The 17,012-nt window shown below is 39.1% G+C and overlaps 1 protein-coding gene across 1 annotated transcript in view; it reads right to left on the bottom strand.

The window, feature by feature from the left end:
• LOC102887693 (histone-arginine methyltransferase CARM1) overlaps positions 1–17,012 on the bottom strand; it is a 200,375-nt gene that overhangs the window by 61,402 nt on the left and 121,961 nt on the right. Inside the window, exon 7 of the mRNA XM_015594440.2 lies at positions 6,652–6,762. Within this exon, the coding sequence (XP_015449926.2) occupies positions 6,652–6,762 (111 nt within the window). The remainder of the gene's footprint in view (positions 1–6,651; positions 6,763–17,012) is intronic.

Here is a 17,012-nt window from a genome sequence, read left to right as displayed (position 1 = left end):
GAGTTGAGTGAGAAGAGGAGGCATGGATATTCTCTCCCAAGTTGTCTTCTGGCCTTGTCAATCATCGGTCAACCTACAAGGAGGGTTCTTACCCTGGGTGGGGTTCTGTAGCATTTCACATGGACTACTTTAAACTGCTCCTCCGTTAAGTGTGTTACTAGCTGATTTTTCCAATGGAGGGAGATTTCCTTCTCATAATGCAGACCTATCTATCTGTTTAAATGCTTTTCAATAGGTTTCTTAAGAAGAATAAGATGGTGTTTCTCCTGGCTCCTGGATGAAGTACTACAGAAGTAGGTGCTCCAGCTTCTAGTGAAACACCTTTACCGCTTCGCCTCCAAAGGAACCACTAGCCTCTGCTTAATTGCATGTTCCAGAAGGAGGTGGCAGTGAGGACTTGTGTCTCACAAGCCGTGTCCTCTCTTCATGACCTAATTTCTTCAAAGTTCTTTCTTACCTGTAATGTTATTATCTACTCCAAGCACCTCATAGACGCTTACTAAAGATCTCTTAAGTTTATAGACATGGAAGTACATCCTATACTATGCAAAATGCATATTATTGTTTCCTTAACAGAGGACTTACTGCCACCTTTTAACTTCATTGTCAGTGTAAAAATAAAAAGTGTTGATGAGCTGGATGGAATTTTCTGACTCAGGCCTTTGGTGTCTGTAGGAGAATAAGAAGCAAGTAGAAGTTAGCTTTTGGAGATACTAAAGAAATTAGAGAAAAACCCTAGCTCAAAGAGTTGACAACAGACTAAGTTCATGTTAGAAAACTTCAAAGGTATATTCTTTCTAGCATTCAAGATTAAAAATTACAAGTACCTTTCTAAAAGTTGCCTTCAAAGCATTTGTGTAGAGATTATCAACACATTTAAGGTGAGGAATCCCATGAGCACCTAAGAGTTTTCAAAAATCTTATTGTTGTGAAAAATGAAGAGGAGCATTTCATGTCTCATCATCCTTCAGCATTCAGTGCAAACCACACCTCTCCTCTGCCAGCTTCCCTACCCAGCCCAACCGCAGGGAACTGTTCCCTACAGTGGCACTTCTCATCCCTGCCATTCACATGCACTTGGCAATCACTGTCTCGTGTCAAGAATTTCATTTGTTTGAACCCCACGTGGATTATAAACTACTTGAAGGAAGAGATCATGTCTTATATGTGCTCTGTATCCTCACAGAGCTTAGAAGAGCACAGAGCACATCAAAGCAGCTGATGTACTAGTTTCTAGCAAGCTTTTGCTCGTACCTAAAACACACACAATGAATCACCCTGTGGCCTTGCCTAAGTTTTTAATATCATCCCTTTTGCTCCGACATTTTAACTTTCTTCCTTGATTTACTATTATTATCTTTATTCTCCATCAGCTTCCTGTGTGTAGCTCAAAGTTAGGATTCTAAATCTTGAACTTGTAGTATTTGCTGTGGCAAACCATACAGATCTTTCCTTTGCGGGACCAAGGTACTCATTCTCCCAGCTGCTGGGAATGTTGGCAGATGATGGCTCTCAGCTGAGTCTTATTCTAGAAACTTCCTTCAGCCTAAGAGGGCCACCTTATCAAAGTCATATCCCTTCCTGAGGGAGCATACGTTAAACAATATGAAATATAAAGACCTTTATCCGAAGGTGGTTGAACTCAGAAGGATTCCCCCAGATCAAGAACTCCCTGTGGGATTGACTGAGTTCTTTATTTCAACTATATTGTAGCTTAAGTCCTTCCTTTGCCCAATCCTATCCTGCTTCCTTTACTTCTCCACAAGTCAGTTTCCTGAAAGCCCTCTGCAATAAACTTCCTACATGCAAATCTCTGCATTGGAGCCTGTTTCCAAGGGAACCTGTTCTGTGACAGATCTTACACATTAATAAAGGAAGGATAAACAATGACCACAGCAAGAGGGAATGAGGAGTGCTACCTCACCTAACATCAAGCCAGTCCAATCTGGCTGTGGCTGCCAGTGCCTGGCAGTGAACACAGCCATTAGCCTGGCCATCACATACTAGAAAAGTGGAGTTTGGCCACCTGTGTCCTCTCCATCAGTGCTGACCCCTAAAACTTTCTACAATGATGGATATGTTCTATAATTGCACTGTATAGTACAACAGCCATTAGCCACTTGTGGCTACTGAGAGCTTGACATGTGGTTAATGTGACTAAGGAATAGATTACTTAAAAAATAATTTATATTTAAATATAAATAACCACATGTGTTTAGTGGCTATCATATTGGACAGAGCAACTCCAGACTATGAATTCTGCAGGTCCAGAAAGGCAGTGTCACAATAGTTCCAATTCCATCTGCCTTTACTTCTATCAGAACCCAGAAGTACTTGGTCAGACTCCTTAAAAGTCATCTTAATGAGGCATATATAGGAACTGTGTATGAATATAGTCTTCTTATTAGGTAGCCCCCAAATTATTATAAACACCATTAAATCTAAGTGCCAGAGAGCTTTGCTATAAGTTTAAGTTAGTTTCAACATATGAATCTATTCATGATCGCTCACCCTCTTAGTCTTTCATTCTCCTGGCCCTTCAAGGAGCTTGTCATCTAAATGGAGAGACAGGACATCTATTGGTGCATGATTTTAAATTAAGCAAAACCCCACTTTGACTGTATATGTGCATAAACTTGATTAATAACTTTTTTTTCTATTTGGTCTGTATGATCTAGGGGCTTTAGCTTTGTGTTTCACATTTAAGAAAGGAAAAAAAAAGAGTAAGAAATAGAACCATTTTGACATGGGCAGGCTCACAGTTTGGGGACACATGGAAGACCTTTAGCTCTGTCCTATTCCTTGGACAAGGATAATCTCTTATTGCTGACTCAGAAATGTCATATGGAGCCCAAGGTGAGAGCACATGGCTGCACCTGGGCAAGTTTTTCATGATCATCCTGCAAAAAAATGACTGAATGTGCATGCCCTCTGGACAAGGAGCCATTCGCATCATCTTGCCCTCTAAGGATCGGCCCTTACAAAATCAGGCTGAGCCTTTGAATGCAACTGAAATTGAATTCAATGCAATTTGAAACTATTCTGTTTACTTAAAGCCCAGAAGCCTGGCATGAGAAGAAGAATTCAGGGACAGGCAACGGTAGTTAAATTTGTACATTTTTCTTGCTTGTTGCAATTTTATCTTTTCTGAGCAATTTAATGAAGACTCCAGAGGAAAGAATTAAATGTCTGATGGTTCAATTACCAAATAATGAAAAGGTCGAAAGGAGCACCATGCACTGTATGCTGAGCTGCTATAAAAGCTTATTCTTAGAGTGAATATCTTTTGTGTGCTGTTCACACCCGCATTTTGCCACCCACAAATTGTACAGACGAGTGTCAGTGTAAGAAGCAGAAATCAAGAGCTGGTACAGATCGTCCTGCGCAAGGGTGGGAAGGGCCTTAGCCCACGGGATCATCTCATGACACCCACAGCAGCAGTAAGGGGCAGGATAGAGGCCACAGTTTTCATCGAAGGGGACCAGGCTGTCATTAAATTTAAACTGTGAGAAGATTCTAATCATCTTGGGTTCCAAATGCATTTTTAACTAACCTGTCCTTAGGGCTACATCCAGGGAAGGCCTCCAGGGCAAAAGGGACTTGCAATAATTTCAAGGTCGCCTCACAGTCCCCACAGCATTTGGAAAGCTACCCCTGCCCCCAACCCACCCCATCTGTACATAGAAAAGAAGGATTAAACAATCCAAATGTCTTCTACAGAAGCTAAAACCAAAGGTAAAATAACACTACGGTGCTTTAGAATTCATTAGAATATAGGTTTAAAGGCTTTAAAAATGAAGTCCCTCTGGAAATACTATACAAGAGGCAGATAAGTATAGACTCTCCTCACCTCTGGACCCGTGGTGACAGTCACTCTGCTCATGCTGGGGCCTCTCTACCACCTTTTAATCGATAACATCTATACTCGTCATTGTATAGTTTCTTTTTCACCTTAAAATAGATTCTTCTCTGGTTATATAAGAGAATAGCGTCAATCTTAGGAAATACACACTGAAATGTTTAAGAATAAGCAGTTGTGATGTATATAACTGACTCAGAAAAGAATTTGTCTATCTCTACCTACAAATATGGAAATATACATACACATGTGTGTGTATATATTTGTGTTTGTGTGTGCATGTGTGTGGCGAGAGAGAAGCAAGAGTAAATGATAAAGCAAATGGGGTGAAATATAAACAACAGATGAATCTGAGTAAAGAGAATTTGGGTAACCCTTGAACTATTTTTATTTTTAAGGTTTTAAAAGTAACTATTAAGGTGTCTCAAACCACCTTAGAATATGTGAGAAAACAAACTATATGTGAAACAGAAAAAAATCCCTAAATTATTTATGCTACTCTTTTTTGCAGGGTGGGGATGGATGTATCTGATAAAAGAGACAACAGATCAATTTTTAATAAAATAGAAGCTGTTTAAATAAAAGGACTTTTTTCATTACTGTTTCTCCTTTATTCCCCAACAAACAGAATCATGGATACAATTTAATAGATATGATTAAACGACTGAGCAGCACCTAAGACAAAGTCCTACACTCCTAATCCTTAAGAATGCATTTTAAGATCTATTAAAATCTAAACAGAGGCATTTTTATCTGTGGGGTTCTCTATAAGTTTATATTCTCCTCTCCTCTTATTTAGAATTCCATAAATAACGTTTACTATGACCGTAAAGAAAAAGCTAAGGTACAAACTGGGAGAAGATATTTTCCACACAAGTAATGGAATATAATTAATATCAAAATATAGAAACCATTTTTGCAAAGGAATTCAAATTAGAAAAACAATTCGAAATAAAAATTGTGGAAAACTTCAACAGGTATTCCGCAGAAGAGAAAGCACAAATGGCCAAAACACTTTGCAAAGATGCTCAAAGTTATTAGCAAGAAGAAATACAAATCAAAACCAAAAATATCATGTCATAAAGAGAAGACTGGCAAAAATTCCAAAGCCTGACAATATCAAGCGCTGACAAAGTTGTAGAACAATGAAACTCTCATTTACTTCTGAAAGGAGGAAAAATTGGTATAACCACTTTGGAAAACAATTTGGCATTATAGAACAGAGTTGAAGGTATGCATGCCTTATAAGCCAACAATTCTACTGTTGGGTATATACTGAGAAATTCTAGCAAAGATACAGTGGGGACTGTGTACAAGCATATTCATAACAACACGTTTATAATGGAAGCCACCAAAGTCTGCCAACAGTGCACTGGACTAAGAGCTTGAGGCATTTCATACAAAATAATACTACCTGGCACTGAAGCTGAATAAAGAACAGCTATATGCATCAATAAAATCACTCTTAGGAACATAATGTTGGGTCAAAAGAAAAAACAAATTGAAAAAGAACACACATACTGAGATTCCATTTTCGGAAAGTTCATAAAGATTTGTTTTTAGAGATAGAAACATGGGATAAAACTATAAAGAACAACAAGAGAATAATAAGCAAAAGTTCAAGATAGTGGTTACGTCTGCTTTGGGCAGAAAGGAGAAATGATCAGGAAAAGACACATGGACCTTTAATGGAAAAGCTAATAGTCTATTTCTTAAAAGAGGTAGTGGGCACATATTCATCATATTGTTATTCTTTACACTGTGTGCATCTAACAAATATTCTTTTGTATGCATCCAATATTTAATAAGAATGACTTTTAAAAATTGTTGAAGAAGCAAATGACCAAAAAATTTCTATCCAAGACTTGTTGGAAGAAGAAAAAGATTGCAACAACATGCCAGCCCTGAGGCCATGGCAGTCTTTCCTTCCAAGCATGCATACTGGGATGACTGCTTCAGTCCTTCTCTGCTCATTCAATCCAAAACCAACCATCACTCAGAGCTACCAATGGTCCAGGATTAGAAAAATGTTTCATAATGTTCATCAAAAGGAGCAGCCAAGCTTTCTTCTATCATGTGTCCCTGATTAAAATACAGGCATCCTCCCAGTGTGAATGAAAAGCACCATGATCCTGTTCACGTCTGTACACACACACACACACCCAATCTCTGCAGCTTGACTGTGTTATTATTATATCCAAATATTACCAAAAGCTATTATTACCTGAATCTTGACTTTAATATTTCTACACATTTCATAATGATAATAGAACACTATATTTAAAGCAAAGCCTCTCTCTATCTTCCAACCAGAACCTGAAATCTGGAAAAGCTTCTTGAAAGAAAGACACCTGTCTGTGCTCAACGATGTAGCAACAGTCCCTTAAACCAAATGTAAAATTTAAAACGAGTGGTGCAGCTATTGTCAGTATAGCACTTAAGAAAAAACTTAACCTAGCTCCAGGAGGTCTGACTCTTCACCTTGGCAGGTCATTAAAAGTAAGAAAACAGTCATCTCCAAGGGCCAACCTGTAACCCAGTGGATCGGAGGAAGAAAGTTGTGTTATAATTTCAGTATCATAAAGATTTTTAAATAATTGTTTTCATATCAACTACTACAGTGAAGCTGGGCTCCTTCATCAGTAACATCACAACCCTATTAGAAAAAAAAAAATCAAACTGGTAAAAAAAATTTTTTTTTTCTAAATTACTTACCTCGAATAGTCCATCACTAAGTCTCCTGAAGCTTACTGAAGACGTAGTTCGTAGCTGCTGTAAAAATAACCACTTACCTCAGCATATTGTGCTACTGAGCTGGCTTCAACTGCATAAACTCTTTTAGCTCCAGCCTGTACAGCAAAAAATGACAGTATTCCTGATCCACAACCAACATCTAGAATGACCTAGTGGGAAAGGAGAAGACAAAAAATGGATGAAAATACAAACAGGCGCTTGGCTGTTGGCACCGTGCCAACCTTGAGCATTGAGATCAGATTTAAGTGCTAGCTTTGATATTTATAAGTGATCGTACCTTGGCCGAGTTATGAATCTCTGTGAGACTCCTTTTTCTCTTATGTTAAAAAGGTTATTAGTATCCACTTTTTAGTTTTGCTGTAGGCATTAAGTAATATGAAGTGTATATAAAGTACTTGGCACATAACTGGTGTTTTTTCAAAAATAAATATTTATTATTTATTATGTTATATATTTATTATAGTTTCTTTGTAACGTAGATAGCTTTTAGGATGTTTAGGGCCAAGAAAAGTTGAGTATCGTGAACAAGCTTGCTTACCAAATCTGTCAGCATGAATGAAATGAAAACTGTCTCAAATAATTTTTAGAATTGTAGGTATTATTATATATAATTATAATATATAATACATATTATAATAACATATGATATATACATATTACTCTATATAAAAATATATACATAATGTTGAGAAATAACTGAAGATAAAGTCTTTAAAAATCCAAAAGTGAATTATATACCTTTTTACCAGGCCCTCTCCACAAAGTTCGGGAAGCTTACATGGAGGGTAGGAGGGTGTTAAGGCAGTAGACAGATGGAATTTACAGAAACTTTTATTCTATTCTCTGTGTCAGACTTGAGACTTAAGAAAACCACCATTCATTGGCACAAAAGGTCCAACACTTGGACCTACATGCTGATAGGCAAGAGGTACACAGTACATACTGGGCTGCTCTCTACAAACGCTGAAGCCGAGAACTTGTTTAATCATTGAAATTTCAGGTTATTGTATTTCTGTCTCATTAGTGACTTTTATTCTTAGCATCTTTTAGAACTAGCTTTGAGAAAATCATTTTGCTTGGCTCTAAATCTTTACAGTAAATATATGAATACATATATTTATAGATGACAAAACTAAAAATCAGAGACATGGAACAACCAGCTCAGGTTCACCTGGTATAAGTGCAAGAGCTAAGTGTTGAATCTGGACATTTCTGCCTTCCAAGCTCATGCTTCATAAAATCATACATTGCTTACCTAAATTCATCTTTATGAATATGACATTTTAACATAGCAATACCAATAGGCCATATTTGATGAAAATATTTTTTGTAGGAAAACTTAGCCAAGCTTTTTTTTTACATTGATAGCAGGAAAAATTTTCCAAAAAACAGGAAATATCAAGAGGTTTTGTGTGTGTGTGTGTGTGGTATGTGTGTGTGGGGAACTGCAACATCACACTGTGCTGACACAGACACTGTGCCATTATTCTAAGAGAACATGCTGTTATTAATGGGTTCACAGTGCTCACTTATATTAATTCTAGATCTGTGGCTGTATTCCATATGGTTTCCTAGGGTTTGGGTAATTAGGAGCATTACCAACTTAAAATGTCACCCTGTCTCCAGAATTTGCTGTCAGGCTGTCTATACTTTTAGAAATAACTAATATTCACTTTTCTTCCTCCCTAGGAAATACATCATTTTCACATGACCCTGGTCCATTGACTGTTATTTAGGGAGTTGGAGGCCATTAAATTAGAGAGTGAAATCCATGACATACCCCTGCCCCACACAAAAAAATGCACTGCATCCAGAAAACCTTTTCAGGCTTTCTTCAATAAAAAATATAACACCTTAGAATCCATATTCAGTACTAAACGGATAGAAAATTAAGAGACAATAGAAAACGAATCTGCTTGCTCTGGTGACAGATGCCCTAGATGTCGGTGAATGGATCTCTTTGTCTTTTATCAGGGTGTCATGAAGCACATCCTCGAGCAGTGTTTTTCAGTTCTCTTGATCCTACAGACTGAAAACTAAAAAAATGTTTACCACTAGGAGAGAGAAAGAGAAATGGGATGGGGAGAAAGAGAAAAGGGACAGAGATGGAGAGAGACTGATGTGATTCAACTTTTGCCAAATTAGTCCCTTTGGTAAGAAGATGCTTTGATAGACCCAGACCGTATCCAGAGAAGAGATGAAAAATTACAAACTGAGGCAATTTTCCAAATACCATATGTTGAAACTTAATTTCAAGCCAAAATAATCGTATTCATTTATCTATTTCAAAGCAAATCATAGGCCTTGAAAAAGAATCTGATATTTGTTAATATTATTCAGATAATGCCATCTACTTCCCACTTGTGTGCACATTTAAAAAGTTGACAAGTGAATTTTCAGCCTGGAGCCAGTGGAAGAGGGTAAAGAAGGAGAGGGACATTTCGCCTTCTCTACATAAGTCATGCAATGATGGAAGAGCTTAGAATAAATTCTCTGGTGAAAAACCAATGGTCAAAGCAAATATTTAGGCTTTAAAGGAAATATACTTCCTCAGTCCTTTCCAGCTGAAGTTTCCAAGACTGGGAGAAGAAGGGACATTAGCCTAGATAATTAATTGTGTTACACCTTCTCACATGGCACCTCAGGAAGCCCTGGAGCTACCTCTGATCGTATGTTCTTGTCCTCACAGAACATCATATTGAGCCCATTTTTTTATTCTACCATTGGTAGACCATCACGGGACTAGTTAAGTCTGAGGACCTTGGCAGACATGAAGTTTTACTTTCTTGTCCTAGGGAAAAATAACTGCCCTCAGGCAGAGGCAAAAAGAGAGTAACAAAATCCCCTTGTATCTCTGTAAAGCTGTTTCCAGTTTACAGAAGACTTCCCCGCTGACACTATCTATTTGATATTCATGCCTCTCTGGGATGGAGAGTACATAGTTTGTTGCCATTTTATTGATAAGAAAACTGAGGCTTGGAGAGACTGTTTCCAGCCCAAGGTAACATGGCTAGTAAGTGGCAGAGCTGGAATGTGAATCCAGTGCTCAGCAACCTGCACCATCATGGCTTATGTTTTTTGTTTTTTTTTTTTTTAGCAAAAAAATGAGAGGAAAGGGTGGACTGTGAAGAGATGTAAATCTGATCATATCACACCCTGAATAAACATTTCCAATGGTTCTATGCAGTTAGAGGAGGTCTGGTCTCTTTGGTGTGTTATCCCTGGGCCTGAGTAATCCAGCAATGACTGACTTTTCCAGCCTCTTTTTCTGTAATTCTCTTCTTCCTTCTTCCCCACATGCCCTAGGCTCAACTGCGTCCCTTTGCCTGATTCTAGACTCCCTCATATACAATCCCCTGTGGTAGAAGCAGCTGATAGCTCACCAAAGGTTAATGCTCTCTCAGAGGAGAGTTGTTGAGAAGCAGCTGCTCAACTAGGGCTGGCATCTGCATAAGTCACCACTTCCTTGCATTTACATATGGCCGTGTGATTAGTTCTGGCCAATGGAATGTGAGGGGAACTGATATCACTCCTGGGTCAAGATGGTTAAGGGTCTAGGGTACCTTCTCCACACTTTCTGCTCCTTATGCAGTGGTATTTGAAACCAACTGTTAGACTTGAAAAGAGCCTGAATCCCTAGGTCACTGCTTTGTGAAGAGCTACTCAGACCACAATAGAAAGGTCATGAGCAAGAAATAAATTTTATTATGTTAAAACATTGAGTTTTAGGAATTAATTGTTTTAGTGGTTGGCACAAACTGACCAATACATTTGCCTTGGGTGAAGCTCCTCATCTCATTTTTCTACCTGGGAAACTCAAGACCGAGTTCAGGTATCACCTCTCAAGGGCACTTTCTCTGGCTTCCCCAGTGAGCCAGTCTAGGTTGGGCTCTCTGGCACCTGGTACGTAGCTCTCGAATAGCACTTACTACAGGATACTGCGAGTATTTTTTACATGTTTATCTTCCCTGCTTAGCCTATGAGTTCCCCAAAGACAGGAATCAAATCATTTATCTCTCAGCACCTAGCACAGTGGAAAACAGAAAAACCAGTAATAAATATTTTTTAACTAAATGACTGAATGGGATGACTCAATGTGGCAGTCTGCTAATTCCAACGTCACCTTGAAACATCTCTGGAAAAGGATTATGACTTTTGTCAGCCATTTAGAGTCTGGGAGTGTTCTTGCATTGCAAAGCTCACATCTAAAGGGGATGTACTCAGGATGCCCTTGCCTCATTCAACACTTATATCCTGACCTGCCTTCTGTTTCCTGGCCTATTTCTTGGTCTTATTTCTTATTTCTTGGTCTCCAAATCACCTCACAGATCTGACACTTTATACTCTGTCTCTCTTCATGATCTCTGCCTTTCCTCCTTGACTATAATCTGAACATATCCTTTGGGTCATCTGCTGACTAGCTGAGGCAACCTTCAACCCGGACACAGGCCTTCTTAGAATGTTCTGTGCTCTCTTTTGCCACAGAGCCTTAGTACATGCTGCTCCTTTTGCCTGGGGTGCTCCCCTCTGCACTCGATGATATCAGACCATGGTAATGCTTTACCTACTTAATGCCTGTTGTGCTAGATCTTTTCTATTTGCACCTCCAGATTTATTCTGCACTCTTCCCCATCCTGTTCTCTGCCAGGAGTCTAATCTATATGGACTGCACCAATGAGCTCCTTGCCATTGGGCTCTAGTTGGGATCAGTCAAGACAAAAGACAGCAGAAGATCAAAGCGGGTGAGGACAGTGAGGTCAGATGATTTTTTCTCCTGGCTTCCTCCTTCCTAAGTCTACACAGATTGGTTGTGTCCCCCCAAAAGTCACAGTGCTTGTTGGACTTCCGCCTCTTATAGCTATGACCATTCTCTCAGGTATCCAGTAACCACCCCTACCCCTTGCCCCGTTAGTAGTGGTGGTAACAGGTCCCCACTCTTGCTAGAGCCAGGATTCTTGCTAGAACCATGCCATGTTTGTTTCCTTAACTCTGCCCACATATTTGTAACTAGTCCTATTATTTAACTCTCCTAAAACACCATCAGACATGCTATCTCTCTCCTGCAGTAACCCTGGCTGATATACCAAATCCCAAAAAGCTTTCCATCAAGAAAGACTTTCCTAATCTTTGCTCCCCTCCCAGGCTAAGTAAAGTCCTCTAGTGATGCTTTCTATCATCACCTCCTCATATCCTTCCTTCATAACACTCACCACAGTGATGTTTCATTCAATGACTATTTGATTAATATCTGCTCCCTCCCCTGGATTGTAAGCTTCATTAAAGGAGAGACCTCCATTTGTTTCTCACTCACTACTGAATCCCTGATATAATGTGGGGTCTGGTACATAGTAGAGATATTCGCTAAATCTTTGTTGAAAATACTATACAAGTAATAATGTATCTCGGTACCACATATAGACAACAGAGTGACAGTCTAGAAAATATGGTGCAAATCTGTAACTTCCCCAAGAAAGTACCTTCTACCAGTATAACACATCAACTCCAATCAAGAGATCTTAAACATTCTTCAAAAAATGACTTACCTTTGACATTGCCATTTATTATTACATTACAATCCAGTTAACTCTACTGCACAATGTTCCCCTACAGAGAGAATTCATCCTCTGCTCTTGGATACACAGGCAATAACTGTAGACCTGGCTAATTTGGGGCATACATGGGGTGGGGCGGGGGATTACCAGAAAATGGTGTGAAATTCCTGACGGGATTAATAGGGAAAAGTCAACAATTGCTCAATAGGTCAAAAGTCCTATGAATTTATTTGTAAGTAAAGTTTTATAAGTATTAAAAAGATAAGATCATCATTTCATTTGTACAGATGATTTTAATTACATGTTCTTATGGTTTCCTGGGCGAAGAAATCCTGCAGAATGTTTGGAAGGACTAAAAAAGCTCCAAGTGGATTCAAAGCTATTTATTTAGATTTACTAGGTTAAAATTAATGAGGAATATCAAGGTCCATATGAAAGTGTGAAACAAAACTACTGAATAATAGAGTAAAAAATAAAGGAAATATGTATCATTTGTTTTATACTTATTATGTGCTACTTTGTTTGTAGGCATTACATTTTTGTGATGACAACTCTATAATATGAAAACTATTATTTCCTCCATGTTGTAGATAAAGAGGCTAAGAATAAGATGGAGTTACAGTCATGTAATTAATAAATGGCAGAGATGAGATTAAAAAAACAAACGTGTCTAACTCAAACCCGATGCTCTTAGCGAATCCCCTCATCTTTGATTCTAAATTATACTTTTACTGTTCAGGCTACAATAATATTGGTCAGATTTAGCTTTCTTTTTTACCCCAGCATTTTTACAGTTGTCTTCCAATACTGAAGTCCTGATTACGCCACAGTCAATTCCTCAAGTTGTGCCAGTTATTATTTATTCATTTTTTCTTTACTTGCTTGAACAGATCAATGGCTGGTCTAAATCACAAAACCCCAGTTGCCATTTTATATGCCCTATACTTCTAAATTCTGTGTCCTACCTACCGGCACACTTTCACTGTCATCACTGCTTCTGCTCACCATTATTTTATCACACCGATAGAAACTCCCGCTGTACCACAAAATTACATACCCCATGCTTTTGCACAATGTCTTGCACTTTTATCATCATTGTTCCTGCCGTGGGCTGCCTACCTCCACAGACTTCATTTCTTCCAATGCCCAAACTATTGACTGACATGTTGACTGAACAACTTCTAGGCAATAACAGAATGAACATAGAATGCACAGCCCTTTGAAGTCCATCATATCTCTTACCTTTGGCTTTTATCAGAGAAGAAAAGTTCCAAATCATCTCAATGGCTGCAGAAGACATCATTTTATGGACTGTGCAGCTTAGACTTAAATCTTGTTCCGGTAATTATCACTTTCAATATGGCAGAAGAATTCTGCAGTGATAGCTTCTCATAAGACAGAATTCTACATCTGCTGTGCAGTGAAACTTGCCTTCAACCAAAGGGCCACCTGTATTTCAATCATGCATAATTAATGCTTATGAGCCTCTCTGTTTGATTCTGTCTGGTCTTCTGGCAGGAGATAAACCCATCACCAACCCTTTAGCCACCTTTCACCAGTTCTCCAACTATTTTCCTCTATTTTTATGGAAGATACAAAGTATGTCGATCACTCTTAGCTGGTCTCCCCTCAATAAACCCCCTTCATATGCAGCCAATGAGACTCAGACTAGTTCACTCAGCTCTAACCCTGAGGCATTCAATCATTCATCAGACATCTACTAAATGTCACCTTATTATCCATTGTGCCAAGCACTGATAGGTGCTGGTAATGCAAAGATGAATAAAGCATAACTGTCTTGCAAGGAGAAAGAGACATGTACCAAAGAAGTACGAAAATGTGTGACAGTGGCAATGTTAGAATTCATAAGGGGTACAGTCAGAGTATGAAGGAGGAATAGTCTACTATTCAAGCCTTTAGCAAAGTCCGTAGTTGCTCCAAACTGGCCTTCCATGACATTGTCTTAGAGGGAATGTGAAAGTTTTAGAAATTCAGCCGTAGGAACTTTCTAAAATGCCTTGCATTCAATGGGTAGGCAATCAACCAGGCAGAATTGAATAGTAAGTTAACCAATGAAACCATATCAGTGAAATATTAATCCTTCAAACCCCCCTTTTTTCCTAGTTCCCTCCCATGCACAGATGATGTGCTGAGAATATCACCTTAGCAATCTGTCCCTTCTTTAATGATTTTGCAAAAGTGCCATCTGGTATGATAGTCATTAGTGCCATTTACCAAATATTTCTGGTTCTCCTTATGGGCACATGGTAGAATTGCGCTCCCTTGCCCTTTTGAAATTGGAAGTGACACATGTCTTGCTTAGGCCCATGTAATGTGGTCAGAAGTGACACGGGTCATTTAAGAAGGAAGATTTAAAAAGTAGGGGTGTGATTTGCTTCTCTCTTCTCTCTGTAACAGCAACTAGTCATGTGTCACTAGTCCTTCAGCCTGAGCCCTGGAGCGAAAATAAGACAGAGCACAGCCCTTTGCTAACCCATAATGGACATGGAACACGAGGGAGAAATAAAACTCTGCTGGTTTAAGCCACTGAGGTTTGGGTGTTGTTACAGCAGCATAACCTAGTTTACCCTAACAAGCCTGAGTAAGCCATATCCTTGAAGCACTAATGATTTCCAATTCAGATTCCCCAGTTTTACGTCCGCCACATTCTGATGCTGTGCAAAGACTGCTATGGTAGCTCACTAAATTCTTCCAGTCGCCACGTGTTAAGTGTTTTTATCCCAATTTAAAATTAACCTCGAAAAGATTAAGGTCCCATGCCACCATCTTGAAAGCTGCAGAAATGGGCTTTAAGTACAGATATCTTGACTAGAAATCCATCTATTGCATTAAAGCCCCCAGCTCCCTCTTTCTCAAATGCTCTAAAAGCAGTCTGTGAGTACTGTTTATTCAGTCTTCTTGGCTCTCCGTGAAAGCTGCACTTTGCTTTCATACCAAATGAAAGCATTTTCCTCTGCTGACTCTGGCATCTTTCTCCTGTACCCTTTCAGGAGCAGATTCTATTCAAATTCAGAAAAGTCGTGGCACAGACAGGCCATCTGGTCATCCTCACAATCGGGAAATTCGTGCACAGGCCTCTTAGGGCTAAGAAGCCAAAGAGATCAGTTAAAACTGTGGTTCATTATATACATCTCTCTCTTCACCTCTATTATAGAGAATCAATCCCAGGGATGGGTTCTTCTGATATATGACCTAACATGAACCTTGGCCCCTGTACTGGGTTTAATCGTCCCCCAAAATTCATGTCTGCCCAGTATCTGTGAATGTGATCTCATTTGGACACAGGGTCTTTTACATATATATCGAGTTAAGATAAATCATTCTGGATTATGGTGGGCTCTATATCCAGTGTGACCGGTGTTATAAGGAGAGAGAAATTTACACACACAGACATAGACACATGGGGAGAGTACCATGTGACAACAGAGGCAGAGACTAGAGTGATACGTCTATGAATTAAGGAATACCAAGGACTGACAGCGACCAAAGAAGGTAAGAGGAAGCAAGAAAGGATCCTTTCCAGGCCCTTCCAAGGGAGCATGGCCATGCTGACCCTTGATTTTAGACTTCTGGCCTCCAGAAATGTGAGACAATAGATTTCTGTTGCTCTAAACTACCTGGTTTGTGGTCATTTGTTACAGCAGCCTTAGGGAACTAAAGCAGCTTCCAAATCTCAAGCTACAGGAAAAATAAAACCATAGGGGGAAAACCCACACGTATATGATTTTTTTCAATAAATATACAGTTGTCTCTTGGTCTCCATGGGGGATTTGTTCCAGGACCCCCTGAAGATACTAAAATCTTCAAATGCTCAAGTCCCTTTTATAAAATGATGTAGAACAATGCATACAGTTGGCCTTTTGCATACAAGGATTCTCATGTATGGATGCAAAACCTTTGGATATGAAGAATCGACTGTATATGTATTTTAAAAAATCTGTGTATAAGAGGAACTACGCAGTTCAAACTTGTATTATTCAAGAGTCAACTGTATATATGTGAGAATGTGTTCACTATCACATCCCACCCCATACACATTCCAAAAATCACACAGATAAATAAAATATCAGTTTGATTACCATAGAAAGAATGGCTTTCTGTTGCTCCCCAAATCACCCTAAAGTATGGGCTTGCATATAACTCTACCACTTAGTAGCTGTGAACCCTAAAGCAATTTAGTTAAATTTATGTAGTTCTTGTCCCTTTATCTATACTATTAGGCTAACAATTTTTATGTTTGTTGTATGATTAGTGGGCATTTGCCATTTTTTTGTACCTCTCAGCATCTGACCACTTCCTCTGTTTGGGGAATGCCCCACCTGTGAGATAGCACCAGCTTCTGACTGACTAGGGAAGCTGAGTTGTCTGATGCTCTTTTCTAGCATCCTCACAGCAAAAGCACAGACATGACTGAGGCTCTGCCAGTAAGATGCACTTTGCAGGAGGAGCTCAGAGTGGGAAGACTCAAGGACAGCACAGAATCCACTTAGGTCAGGTCACATCTACCTCCAGATGCTAGCGCATCACAGAGAGGCTCTAAGGACAGCACTCAGGGTAGCACTGTATGAAGGCTGTGCATGTTGCGGTGCCCATGTCTGGCTGCCCTGCTGTCTTTCAAAGGTCAAATTCTGCAGCATTGTTTTGGAAATCATTTCTGGTTTTGTAGCTTCTAAGCCTAGTTCTCCAATGTTCCTATGTCCTTTTAGGAAATTCTTTTTCCTCTATTTTTTTTTTTTAAATTAAATTAGCAGAGTTGGTTTCTGACGCTGGCAGCTAAGAATCCTAATATGCAAAGATTACATGAGATAAGAAATACAAAGCACCTA

The sequence above is a fragment of the Pteropus alecto genome, unplaced genomic scaffold (assembly GCF_000325575.1).
Source record: "Pteropus alecto unplaced genomic scaffold, ASM32557v1 scaffold95, whole genome shotgun sequence".
Taxonomy (NCBI): Eukaryota; Metazoa; Chordata; class Mammalia; order Chiroptera; family Pteropodidae; genus Pteropus; species Pteropus alecto.
This window is presented reverse-complemented; position numbering and strand designations above follow the sequence as displayed.